Source organism: Gavialis gangeticus, unplaced genomic scaffold (assembly GCF_001723915.1).
Source record: "Gavialis gangeticus isolate Ggan-Ray unplaced genomic scaffold, GavGan_comp1, whole genome shotgun sequence".
NCBI lineage: Eukaryota > Metazoa > Chordata > Crocodylia > Gavialidae > Gavialis > Gavialis gangeticus.
Genome location: NW_017729022.1, coordinates 54715134 through 54728387, shown reverse-complemented (window position 1 = coordinate 54728387; position 13254 = coordinate 54715134). Strand labels below are relative to the sequence as shown.

The 13254-nt window shown below is 36.8% G+C and overlaps 1 protein-coding gene across 1 annotated transcript in view; it reads right to left on the bottom strand.

Moving 5' to 3' along the window:
• Nucleotides 1–4742: 4742 nt before the first annotated feature.
• UHRF1BP1L (UHRF1 binding protein 1 like) overlaps nt 4743–13254 on the bottom strand; it is a 113039-nt gene continuing 104527 nt past the window's right edge. The window contains exons 18-21 of the mRNA XM_019515008.1: nt 11294–11550; nt 8473–8578; nt 6639–6808; nt 4743–5754 (exon numbers count right to left, since the gene is read on the bottom strand). Of these exons, the coding sequence (XP_019370553.1) occupies nt 5632–5754; nt 6639–6808; nt 8473–8578; nt 11294–11550 (656 nt within the window). The 3' untranslated portion in view covers nt 4743–5631. The remainder of the gene's footprint in view (nt 5755–6638; nt 6809–8472; nt 8579–11293; nt 11551–13254) is intronic.

The following is a 13254-nucleotide window of genomic DNA, read 5'->3' as shown; positions in this document are numbered from 1 at the left end:
CCTTTCCTTCCTGTCCTATCCCTCCTGTACAGCCTATAGCCGTTGATATTCACCACCCAGTCATGTGTTGGGTCCCACCATGTTTTAGTGATCCCCACTAAGTCCAGGTTGGCACAGAACTCAGGGAGCAGAGAGAGGGGGCGCCAGATGAGGGCACCCGCATCTAGCGTCTGTCTGCCCCCTCAAGTCCCACACTCCCCCGCCCCAGCTGGGCAGCTTGTCCCAGCCCCAATCCCTCCCTCCCCCATGCCCCTTCCCTTTCCACTCCACCCACCACAACAGACTTACCAGCTGGAGGCAGCTGTGTCCAGCATGGCGAGGACTGCTGCCTGTTTAGTTTACGGCCAAATCTCCAAAACAGTGCCAAATCTTCGGATCCAATTTGGTCGAACTGAATTGACAGTGATTCCAATCTCCAAATCAAATCACCATCCCTCTGAATTGACCAAATCCGAAGCGAATACTTGCCAATTTGCACAGGTCTAATGGCCACATTCTTTCAGTAGCCTTTATGATCACTTCTGCCATGATTTCTGTAGTCTGGTTTTATTTCTGTTTCGTTATTCTGCCTGAAAGATCTTGAGGCACCAAAAACATAATAAAAATAAATAACCCCACCATAACTTTCTATCCATTGCAGTGTTAATATAAAATTACTTTTTATATTGCCATCTAGTGGTGGTTAATAGTCATTTATAAGTCAACGCATTTGGTAGGCATCTCCAAGTAGTACAAAATTACGTTAGTCTCTGGCAGAATGAAAGTGATTTCCAAACTAGCTGAAGAAAATAAAGATGTACAGAGTTAGTATCAACAGAATGGAAACAGAAGTAGAACAAGTTTTAAAGGGTTTCTATTTCAACTACAGAAATGCTGCTGTTATCCTTGGTAAAATGCTGCAAATGTGGTATTTCACTGCAAATAGGGATGTAATATACAAAAACACACACACACACACACACACGTATATGTTCTTGCATATTAGTTTAAAAATCTCAAAATATATATATATATATTTATTAAATAAAGAGGAAAGAGCTGAAGCCTCTCTTAGAAACCTTATGAACTATCTGATATTACAAAAGGAAGAATAGTGCACAAAAAATAAATGAATGTTAAAAATGAAAACTCCCTTATTTTAGTTTAAACTAGTCATTATGAAAATATTATAAAAACTCAAAATGTTGTGCATGCTGAAATTTTGAAAGATTTAATGAAATTGCTCAGGACATGACAAGGAATCAAGCAGAGATGGTATACTGGTAACCATAAGGAAATGAAGCAGAATATAAAGAGATTTCTTGCACTACCATCTAGTGGCAATCTAAGGGAGAACAACAAAAGTTAAGGTCTTTAACAATGGCAGTGGTTCGTAATATTTGTAGGCTGTGGACCAGTGACCTAGTTTGGGTCAGAGGCTGGTGGATAGGCAAAGTGCTAGGACTGAGCCACTGCTGCCACTTTTCCCTGCAGCAGCACAGTAAAGCAACTGTTGCTGAAGTCTCCCACTGCTGAAACACCACTTCCACGAGCCAGATCACATTGGTCTGCAGCCCAGTTCTTGCCTACAGGCTGTCAACCCCTGGTATATGGAAAGAATGGTTTGAAGTTAATTTATCTGGAACCATAGGTAATCTAGGTGCTACATTTTTGCATAATTCTTGTTTCTACAGGGCACTGTTATGCTCCCAATCACCATTCATGACTGGTACAATGTCTTCTTATTGTAATGAAGATATTGCTTCACCACAGTTAATGGGCCCACTGCATGATGATGATGATGAATTAAGCTACGACAACATAATGACAAGAGAAAAATAGTTAGCAATGTTAGTCTGAAATCAGGCAGAAGGCATGCAAATTTATTCCATAGGTTAAGTTAAAGATTGCTGTTCTTTGCCTCAAGAATCATTCACTTCCGTAGTGTCTAATTGTGTATGACTGACTCGCTGTCAATTTATAAGATGCTGACAGATTGGCTGACTATACCCAGCCCCAGTTATTCAAAAACTATTTTGTCCCACATAACCATCTGAATCAATCTGTTCTTTCCAGCCAAGACCATTTCTTGGGCCAAAAAGCAGTTCTGGCTGCCCTCCCAATCTCATTAACAGAGATTTAGTAACTTGATAATCTCTGTTCAGAGACTACAAACATTTTCAAATTGTTTATCTAATTATATAACTTTGCATTTTTGTTTTCAAAATGATAGCCTAAAGTTTTCTCGACTTACATAATATTTCATATCAGTCATATGACTAAATATATACATATAAGCTTAGTGGTCCCTTATGTTTATAAAATATGATTGACAGCAACAGGGAAAAGGAAGGGGCTATGGTAAGAGGACAAACAAAACAGGGATCCAATTATATTGCTACCCAGTTGTTCTTCTAAATTAAACTTATTAGGCTCATTTTTAGGTGTCTTAGTTTTTACCTGTGAAATACCTTTTTGACTAACTGATGCCAGACCTACATCTATACGATTTACGCATTTCTGGAACGTAGAAAGCTTCTCCCATTTGAGGTGAGAATCCATACCAACTGTCAGGATACTGTAGCTCCTTTTAGCTTTGCATTTTGGCTCCCTATACAAGTGCTTGAGGTGGGAGGTGGGCATTTTAATTAGAGCAGTTCCCAGAGAGCTGCTCTAACTTGAATGTTGCAGTGCCATGTGTATTAAACCCCCACGCATTTAAAAGTGTCTGCAGTACACTTTATCTAAACCTAGTGGAATGAAGTTTAGATAAGCACCCTGTGGCCAATTTAAAATACACAGGAGCTTCATACATGTGATACTGCAGCAACGCTGGAGCGTTCTAATTAGGCTGTTAGGTAGGATAGGAAAGGGAGGAGGAGGAAACCCTAGCAGCTGCATGGTAGGGCAAGTTAGAGCTGCAAAAAGACTTTGGTAGGCTGGCTTTATGTTGAGGAGAATAAAGAAAGGCAGGAGTTACTGGGACAGCAGTGGATGTGTTCACAGAGCTCCGTTATGCATTTGCCGCTTTGCAAGGAATTCTTCAAGACTTTTCAGTTGTTGCTTACTAATAGCATCGCTCAGTGATTGATGTGAACACTATAAACATAGGAGGTACAGGGGTGATTCTGTGAGCTAACCTGGGATCTAAAGGTGAGTAAAGCTGTAATCATTAGTTTGTCTATATAACAGCTGGATTAATATCAAATTAATCAGAAGCCTAATTGAAATCCACATAGAAACTAGCAAATACAGCTGCTGCAACTCTTCCACCCCAAGACTTTGAGTAAATTTTCAGCGAAAATTTAAGCTCTCTCCCCATTCTCTCTCCTCAACTTAGGATAATAGATGTCCCTTCTTTGAACAAAAAACCATGATTCACTCAAGAGGCTCTGCTGATAATACAAATTTTAAAACTAGGACTTGAGTGTTTTATGAATGACAGCAGAGCCCTGAACACAAATTACAGCCTTGTATTTAATCTGAGGCCATCAACTACTACTTTCAGTTTAACATATTAAGACTTCATTTTAATCTTTTGTCATTTCAAATATTAATAAATTAGCTTTCCTTTTTAAATGATTTTAAAAGAAAACATGGATTTAACATGACAGGATATTACCCTTCTCAGTAATGTTAAATCTGAGGACAAAATATGTACCCAAATCTTTTGAACTGTTCCCAAATACTGTCTAGTATTGTGACCCTGCTCTGAGTTGGAAGAGCATTCAGTGGTGTGCTGTGAAAGATTAGAAGAGCCAACATATACAATATATTACCATCAGTAGATTTCTAAAACACAGCAAAAAATACCTTGTGTCAACAAGAATCTGAGTTTGGTATTGCTGGTTTCTTGACACACAAACTTAAGAACATGAAAGCAAGCACTCTACATTTCTTTACCCAAAATATTTTGGGCCAAATCCTTAGCTAGTGTAAACTGGATTAGCTCCACTGCCTTCAGTGGAACTAGGCAAATATACTCTAGCTAAGTTGGCCTGCTGAGTCTGACAATAAATGTATTTTAAATCAGACCCATTACAGTCATGTTTCACTGTTCTAAAAGCCTGTTTCCAGATATTTAGCTTTGCTATTAGAGCCGGTCTGGGATTAGTTTTTTTATTCTGTAGTCTGGTAAAATTTCCCCTGGCGTGATTGGGGACGTCAGAATAAGGGTTTCAGGACAAGGGCTCTTGAATAGTACAATCCACTGCTCTCATAAAAACTGGTATAAAAAATATAGATATTTTAACAAACAATTTCCATCAATGTAAATTCTAAATGTTATAGGTAAACCTTATTTAAAAAAAAAAACAAGCATTGAGTTTAAAATCATTTCAATAATAGCCTAAGTACTCAAAAAAAACAAATCACAGAACATTGAAGCCTGTGATTTTTTTGGAAATCTTAAAACAAAGTTTATCTCACATATCTCATGATTAAAAAATAACAAATGTAGCATCAATCAAAATGCTTTCAGTTGCCAGATTCAGAATCACAAAAGCAAAGTGTCATAATGTTTAGAAGCACAGTCTTAAATTCCATGTATTACAATTTTGTGCTCTTTTATTTATACATTTGTACCAATTCTTTTAACTGAAAATTATACTTCAATTTGTACAAATCACCCATAGTTTAAACTGTATAGTTACATTTTCATTTAAATCTCATAAGTTTAGCAGGGTAATTAATGATTCTCTAAAGTTTTATTCCTCCAAACATTAATATACAATTTATGAATCTTAGTGTTTTGTTTTTCCCCTTTTTATGTTACAATAATTGAACAATTAGAGTTAAATACATTGGGCCAGATCCTTGGGTGTGACTGATAAGCCATGCAGGTCAACAGCAACTCACCTTTGCATACGCCTCCCCCTGCTCCTCCTCCCTCACCCCCAGTTCTGTTGCTTCCTTTATACAGGGCCAGTCCTCTGCACATGGTACAACAGTCTAAGGGATACTTTAAATTACACTGGCCACAAAAGCCGCACTGTAGCAGAGTAAAGGTATATGCAGGGACATCCAAATCTACATCCCTTTTCATGAGATCCTGTTCTTTTACTTTGATACACCAGCAGTGGAAAGGAACAATATATGAACCAATTTCCACTGCCAGATTACTCTTTAAAAAGTGTGAGACCTTGGCCTTCCACTTAGGGCTGGTTATAATACCATAGCTACATTGCACCAGAGGATCTAGCCACAAATGATAGTGCAAATGTAATCTCTTTTAAAAGATACTTTTTGATGCATTTAAATCTTAACCAATAACAACACAGTATCAATGATGCATGGTATATTTTACTTAGTCAGTCACAAAGGCACCTTCCTTTGCTATTGGAACAAGTGCATTTTCAGAAGTGTTCTACAAACATTTCCTTTGATATTATTCAAATTAAAGTATCATGTCCTTATTGTTAGGTAAATTAGTAAAATACAATATAAACTGATTTTCCTGTTTCACTGCAGTTTCAGGAGGGCTAGAGAAGAAAACAATCGTAATGTCTTATTCTAAGTCTTTTGCAAGTTTTCAGAATAGTAATTATTCCAAACATGTTCTATGCTTGTGACAAGAAACAGTCCTCTACTAATTCACAAACAGTATTAAGTGCAACCCTTCCTACAACAATCAAGTATTATTATCCATTACTGTTAATGTTCAAGAGTCATCCTCTTTATTCGATGAAGCAGGTTATCTTTTTCCATATGCAGTTCAGCTAAAGCCATTTTAGCTTTGGATAGTTCTTGTTTAAGATACTCGTTTTCTTCAATAAGCTGCAATGATTAAGTTGAAAAAAGAAACATATTAATCTAAAAAAGGTAGATATTGGTTTCTCTATATGTTGCCAACTTTCTCATCTCAGAGTAAGAGTTACAGGTGTTGGTCATGGATGCTCAGCCTGCTGGCTTGGGTGCAACTTTAATGGCACCAGGAGTACTGGAGACATTTCTGGAGCTTGTGACAGGTGGTGAGTGAGGGGGACATAGCTTGAAGACCAGGCTTCTCTTTAGGTTGGGCTCCCTGTTTTACTTTCCCCCTTCCTAATCTTAATCTAGTAGCTGGATGATGGGCTCAGCTGAGCTCCAGTTTTAAAATCCAGCAAGGGATTCGTCCTATACAGGAGAACCGATAAATTGTTTCGTGGGTCTTACCCCTCCATTCAGGATATGGGAGAAGTTTCTGGGGGTATTTAAGATTTCAGTGTATTTTGTACATTAAAAAGGGACTGACTGACCTACTTGGTCCTTAGGCCTGGGCATGCGGTGAGGATACTACTGTAATCAAGTCTTCCTCACCTTATAACTCTCTTACATATGGTGTGGAGATGTGCTGCATAAGACCCTGGTATCTACTTGGGGTTCCTTGACAGGTTTCAGGCTGCAGAAGGCTTAGGCTTTCTCACCCATCCTCATATTTAAGGTGTACTGGGACCACTGGCACTAGCTAAAATTCACTGGAATAATCCCACCAGGTAGTTTACAGTACGTTATCTTCAGTTAGGCAATAAGTTTTAAAGAAAACAGCATTTGACCATATTCCCCATTATTTTTTGTGAAATCCTGCCAAGGTACATAGCAATCTAGTAATTAACAACTACAATGTCTTATGATTATAAAACAATTAATAATTTTAAAAAATAATGTAATGTTGTTAATACCTCTTGTTTGTGGAGGTCAGTTGAAATCCTACTTGATTTGGAAAGTACGGGAATTTCTGGAGATGCCTGTGTGGCTTGATCCTTTGTTTTGTGTTTGGAAACTCTACCAACTGGCTGCATCGTCTTGCTCGACTCCTTATACACTGATGCATCATTTATTGTTTGATTATCTATTTCATAAAGACACAGAAGATCATTTGAAATGTTTAGCTTTTATTTACTCACATTAGTACTGAATAAAACTACTATAAAATACAATTTTATCTTTAGATTTTAGTACACCAAAAGCTTCTCGTCAGTACAACATTAAAATGGAAGGTCATGATTTTAGTGAGAAAAAGTTGTCACTATCCTGCAGCTTAGAGAAACTAGTAGTAAATTATGAAACAAAGAAAAAACATCATCAGTGCAGAAAATATATTTTAAATGGCTATTTATTCAAAAAGCTTATCTGAATAATTAGTTTAGGTCCTGATCATCACATGGCTGTAATTTGCACTGAAATCAATGACAGTTTGGTTATTATTACCTAATATTTGTTTCTCAGAACTGGAGCCTGCAATTCCATGTGAAGACAATGTGTGAGAAATTTGTGAATCAAGTCCCTAAATCAATGCAATTTTAAATATTTTCAAGTTTAGCATTAAAGAAACTTTCTAGTTTAAGTAATATTAATGAAACATTAATGCATTTAACGTGCATGTACTTAAGGTAAAATAAAGGGTGCAGTTTGTAGTAGTCAAAATAATCTTCATATGGGTATTAAAACTTCTTTCTAAACAAGAATCTGCTTCAGAAGTTCATGACTAAATATAAAGATTCACATTTTTTCCATTGCAGAAAATATTACTTCAATCTTAGAATTTTACTGCATGTAAAGAGTTGAACTAATGGGGAAAAGCAAAAAACTGAACAATTTACTCAATGGAGAGAAGGATACTGATTATTGGAAGAAGTCAAAGAACTGTAGAATTACACATAAAAAATCTCTTTGCATTCTGAAGCAAAATAAGATGACCAAGAAGCATAATTCTAATACATTGAACAATATGGAATGATAAAACTACATGGAAACTGTTTTCAGCAGACACAGATAAATGTATTAAGTATCTGTGGTAGTACTGGTGAAGCCCTATCTAAATATGTATTTCTGTACGTGTATATCTGTGTACACCTATATTCTTGCAAAATTATTGTTCAGAATGCAAATCTCAATGCAAACTTTATATATAAAGCTGCCATGGCACATCCATAATGCACAAAAGAAGCAGATACTTGTACTAGTGAGAATTATTGTAGCTATAATCTAAATAAACCCCTGCTTATGCAGTGTGTATGGAGTCTGTAAGTTTTACTGCATTATAAATAATTAGTAATAAACACCTAGCTGTTATTTTATTTACCCTTAATAAATAAGAAATAGCTGAGACAACATACCACTGCTTCACATTTAGAGAATGTGAACACCTGTTCCTTTTAAGTCAAGTCTATAAGAATAGGGGAATTCAATATTTGTATTATAAAGAGAGATGAACCCCTACTCCTAGACCGATTTAACTTGTAGGATATGGCTACAGTCAAAACACTTCTATTGGAGGTTATCTTTCATTATTAGGACAGTACTTAAGTTTCAGTTTTACAATGTGTGATGTACAGACAACGTGACTACCAATTCTGCTGGTACTATATCCTTTTATTATTAGCTACATGTCAAAAAGTTCTTACACCAAATCAAAAACATAATAATGCATACAAATTTTCACCCCCCCCAAAGAAAAGATCACATGCTTTTTGCCTCTTAAGATAGGTTTTGAGAGAACACATCAGTACACACCTCTAATGCAAAAAGAGCCATCATCATTCCTCTCTAGCAGTAGGTCAATATGTAATGTTATAGGGACTGGTTCAGGAGCGGTGAGATTATCACGTGGGCTGTCATCCTATGGAATAAAAGTAATAAAAATAGGATTTGTTACATTGTTGCTCTATCCATGCGAAAATCAACATAGTTAATTAAAATCTTCAATTAAACTTTTAAATAGGTTTAATAAATTTGTGAAACATTTAGAGCGAAGAGTAGAATTTTCTGATCAGCTATCTATTCATCTTCAGCACTCTTAAATTAGCAAGACCTTCAGAAAAACAAAGTGCCAAATTCATCTGACCCACTGAAGTCAGTATATATAATTTGACTAACATATGACAGACTTTTGTAGCCCAGGAACTCTTCAAAAGAAATAGAGATAAAATAGTATATGACATTGTTGAACTGATTTTTCTCTTGAGCTGTTTAAAGATGGTGGCAGTGTTACAGGTTTTTCTTTGGTTTAGAACTGATACAGTAATGATAATTTTTATAGCAGTCACCAAAAAAGAGAGAGTCGTTTCACATGCTGCTTTTGGTGTCCCAGGGTCTGACTGACTACTGCCCCTGTCAAGCATAGGAATATGTTTAATGTCATCATGGGCAGTTCTACAATCATGGGAAGGGGTGTGTGGGTACACCTCCTTTGGGAGAATGACGCATGTGCAGTAAAGAGACTTTCACTATGCATGAGCCAAAGAGTGTGGTCCACATCCCACATGCCACAATCCTGGATGCCAGTCAGCTCACCAGCCCATCAGTATAGCTCCTGCCAGAGTTCTGCATGTGCCATGACTCTGGAGACCAGGGGCTGAGTATTCTTGCGGTTTGCACTCCCCTCTTCCTGGCAGCCACATTCAGTCCCTGCTTTCACACAGCTCCAGAGACCAGGAGGCTAAGTGGTGCTGCTGCTCATCCCCTCATTTCTCTTGCTGCTGAATTTACTGAGGGGAGGATGCAGGGAAGGAGGAGGAAAGGAAAAGCTAACAGCAATGGTGCTCATCCCCTAGGCTTCAGACATGTATAAAAGCAGAGGTTCTGGCCCAGGCCTTGTGCCAATCAGCTAGTGAGCTCAGTGCTCATAGCACATGCAGCAGTCCTGACAGCAGCTGTGCTGACATGCCAGCGAGCTCTAAGCTAACTGCACATGCAATGTGCAGCCAAAGAGGGGATGTGACCGTGCTGCCACACCCCCCTGGATCTACCCCTAAATGTCATCAGAAGGATGACACGTCAGCAATGTAAGACAAATGAAAACAAAATGTGGAGCACAGCTGCCACAGCACCTTCAAAGAGCAAGGAGACTGAGTCAGGGAAAAATTATCCAAGCAAGAAAAATAACACTCAACTCCTGCATGAAACACACTAGACCAATCCCAGTGCAAAGAAAATTACTGCTCTGAATGGGTAGTGTAACATGAAGGAGAAGATTTGCCTTCCATTACCCGGCAGCCCTGGAATGAATCACCTCTATAGTAAATGAGCACTAGATTCAGACTGAATGCAATGTATTCTGAACAATACAACTGGTTTCATGGTAACTTGTAAGTGATGCATACAGAATGAACTCACTGCTTCCACTACCAACACTCTCTTATTTTCAGCTCAATAATATACATTCATCACCAACAAATAAGACATTTTGCCACAAAATGCTTTGCCTGAACCTGTCTTCCTGCCAGGAAAGGAGAAAGGTAGAGTTTTCAAAGCTGAGTTTCAAAGGTAGAGTTTTCAAAGCTGGATAAACATATGCTAAAGCTTTCATTTCTGTATTTGGCTGCTCAGTTTGCTTTTCATCTGCAACCTTTATAAAATGTCCTCTGTCCCGTTCTGATAGTGGAAAGAGTGCTTAAAAAGTTGCCTAGATAATGACAATGTCATGAAGGCTGCAGAGCTTGCATGCTAGAAGAACAAGGGACGGCACAGCTCTCTGCCTTGGGCAAAGACAATTCTCTGGTGCAATTTAGAGTAGCAGTTTATATTTATTCACCACCTCATCATAACTGAGACTTCAGCCTCCAATGCAAAGGTTGAGAATTCTGTTTCAGGATCCGTGCTAGGGAACATAAATCTGAGCCTTCTTGTTTTTGGATTTGGCAGTAGTGATTTTATTATCCTTACTCACCTTGTCCTTGCCATATTACTGCTTGCATATGAGAGAAATCATTGTCTCTTTAACTAAGGGGAACAAAAAAAAGCCTAGGAGACTGCACAGCAGTGTCCTCTTAATGATGCTATTTTAAGACACACTAGGGAGAAGCTTGTATTGTACAATAACTGTTTCCAGGTAGGACAGAAAATGAAATCGTGGCTCTAGTTAGTAATAGGCAAGCTGAGTCCTCATAACCTCTTTCCTTGAGGAGTATTAAGCTCTCATGACCAAAACTCAAAAAAAGGTTCATGGGTTCATCATATAAGTCTCTGTGAATACTGTTTGAAGTTAGAAAGCATGTGTTACTGGTGAACAATAAGAGACTTATTCTACCTTTGGGAGCCTACAGGACCTTTTTTCTAGTACCATCCTAGTTCTGCCAGTCTCACAATGGGGAAAGGGTAAATAAAAAAGACAAAATATAAAAAAAAATTAATTCCTACAAACAATCATGGTCATGCACTTTATGTATACACTGAGCCAACCCAATTTATGATTTTTAAACTGTTTTAGTGTAATCTAAAGGCTTTAAAAAACAAGATGGGAGTTTCTTTGAAGTAAACTATATACAGATAACAAAGAAACAAAAGCATAGTCTAAACAGTGGAAAGAAGAAAAATAACTACTTAGCTAACACACTTTTAAATTAATTGTTGTATTAGAAACTCTTATTTTCATAGGCATTACGGCTGCAACAGTTTCATCTTCTAGAAAATGCTGAATGTTTGTGAGGGAAGATATTAGGAAGTCAGCACTAAAATTCTCTACGTGACACTGCAGAAAACCATTTTTTACAGCCAGCAGAGAGTGTATTCCAGCACTAGGACCAGTTTCCCATCTCAAACTGATTTCAGGTGATGATTTAATTGGTCCAGCCACAGATTTATGATCAGAACCTATTGTAAAACAAAACAAAATTAGTATTAAAATGTTAAAACACATATAAAGGCACCCTAATAAGCAACTGCAATGTGAGTTTTCCTACAGCTATTGTATCAGATGTATAAATAACAAACAAATTAGTCAATTAAGAGGCTTCTTTTTTTAGAAAATGTTATACCTTGAGGGCAAAAAGAGAATTCTACTAGTGTGTATACATAATTCTAGAAGAGAAATTTCTTAACACCTTTTCATTATGGTTTTCATTTATTAATCTATCATGTAAGGTAGTAGAAGGAACAATTCAGTCTTTACAAATAGCCTGCATGAGACACCCTACAAGTGTATGGAAGAATCTTAAATTGTCTGTGCGCACAAAAAATTGAACTGTTTTCAGTACAATACTAGTATAACACAAGAAATAAAAAACCTCAATCTTTTGCATACCTTTTCATAGATGTACTTGACTCTAATTCAAGAAATATTGCCCTGTTTAGAACAGCATTCAAACACATGATTAACTTTTAGGTGCTTAAGTGACCTCTTGAATAGGGATTATTTCATGAATTGGGGCCTTATGGTAGTAATCAAAGAGAAAACTGGTATTTCAAAATCTGAACCAATTTAGCAGATGGAGTAAATGACTGGACACTGCTTCCATTACTTCAGTGGGAATAGGACCGGACAATATAATAGCATAAAGCAGTAGTTTCCGGTTACCTTCTGGTATCTCTAGTCAATGGGAGGTAATTACAACATTGAACTGATCATTTCTCTAAGATTAATGTTAGAGAAAATTTCAATAAGTATCCATTTATTATGCAAAATAATAAAAGTTATTACTATTAGACAAAGGATCTCACCGCAGCAAAAACCTAGTATCAAACAGGTTAAAATTAATTTGCTATATAGCAGTTAGCTGTTAAATTGATCCAAATCATTTACAAGACTTACACTTGTAAATTTCTTGAAGTCTAATATAATGTTTACAGTAGATATACAGATTAAATACTTATCAGGCCAAACTCACAGATAGTATAAATCAAAGCAACTTAAGTTAGATCAACTGAATAAGGCCAATTTATATTAGCACCTATCTTGTGTATTACTTTATATTCACTGAAGAGACTAATTTTTTTGTTTTTAATATTTATTTTGATGCTTTTTAATTGAACCCCTCTGGTTTTCTCTATATAATCCAACTATACGTTAGGGAATGAGAAACAGATAGGTGGGTTTGGGTCATTCAAATACAAGTAGCCATGAACCAGATTTTGGTTTATAAAACTTTGGGGGGGGGGGGGGTATTCCCATTTCTTCTTTGATGCTATTCTTCTTTCCAAATATATTTTCTTTTGATGAAAGAGTAACTTCCGATCTATAACCCATCTCATTCTACACAACAATCTCTTCTTTGTCATCAAATATGAAAAATCTGTTCAGTGCAACATATTCTGCAATACCTCTAAATATGGGAAGCTAAATTCCAGAGAGCTAGTAATCCTTGTGGAATTATGCATCTGATTTGCAGGCAGAGACAACACATTTTAACTGAAATCCCAAGATACTATGGATGATCACATGGCGTATTCATAAAGCACATACCAATAGAGATTAATTTATTCTGATATATGGAACAAAATTCATATTTAGGCCCATTTTAGAAAATGTTTCTACAGCAGGTGCATGTAGATTTTTTTTTTTTTTTTTTTTTTTTTTTT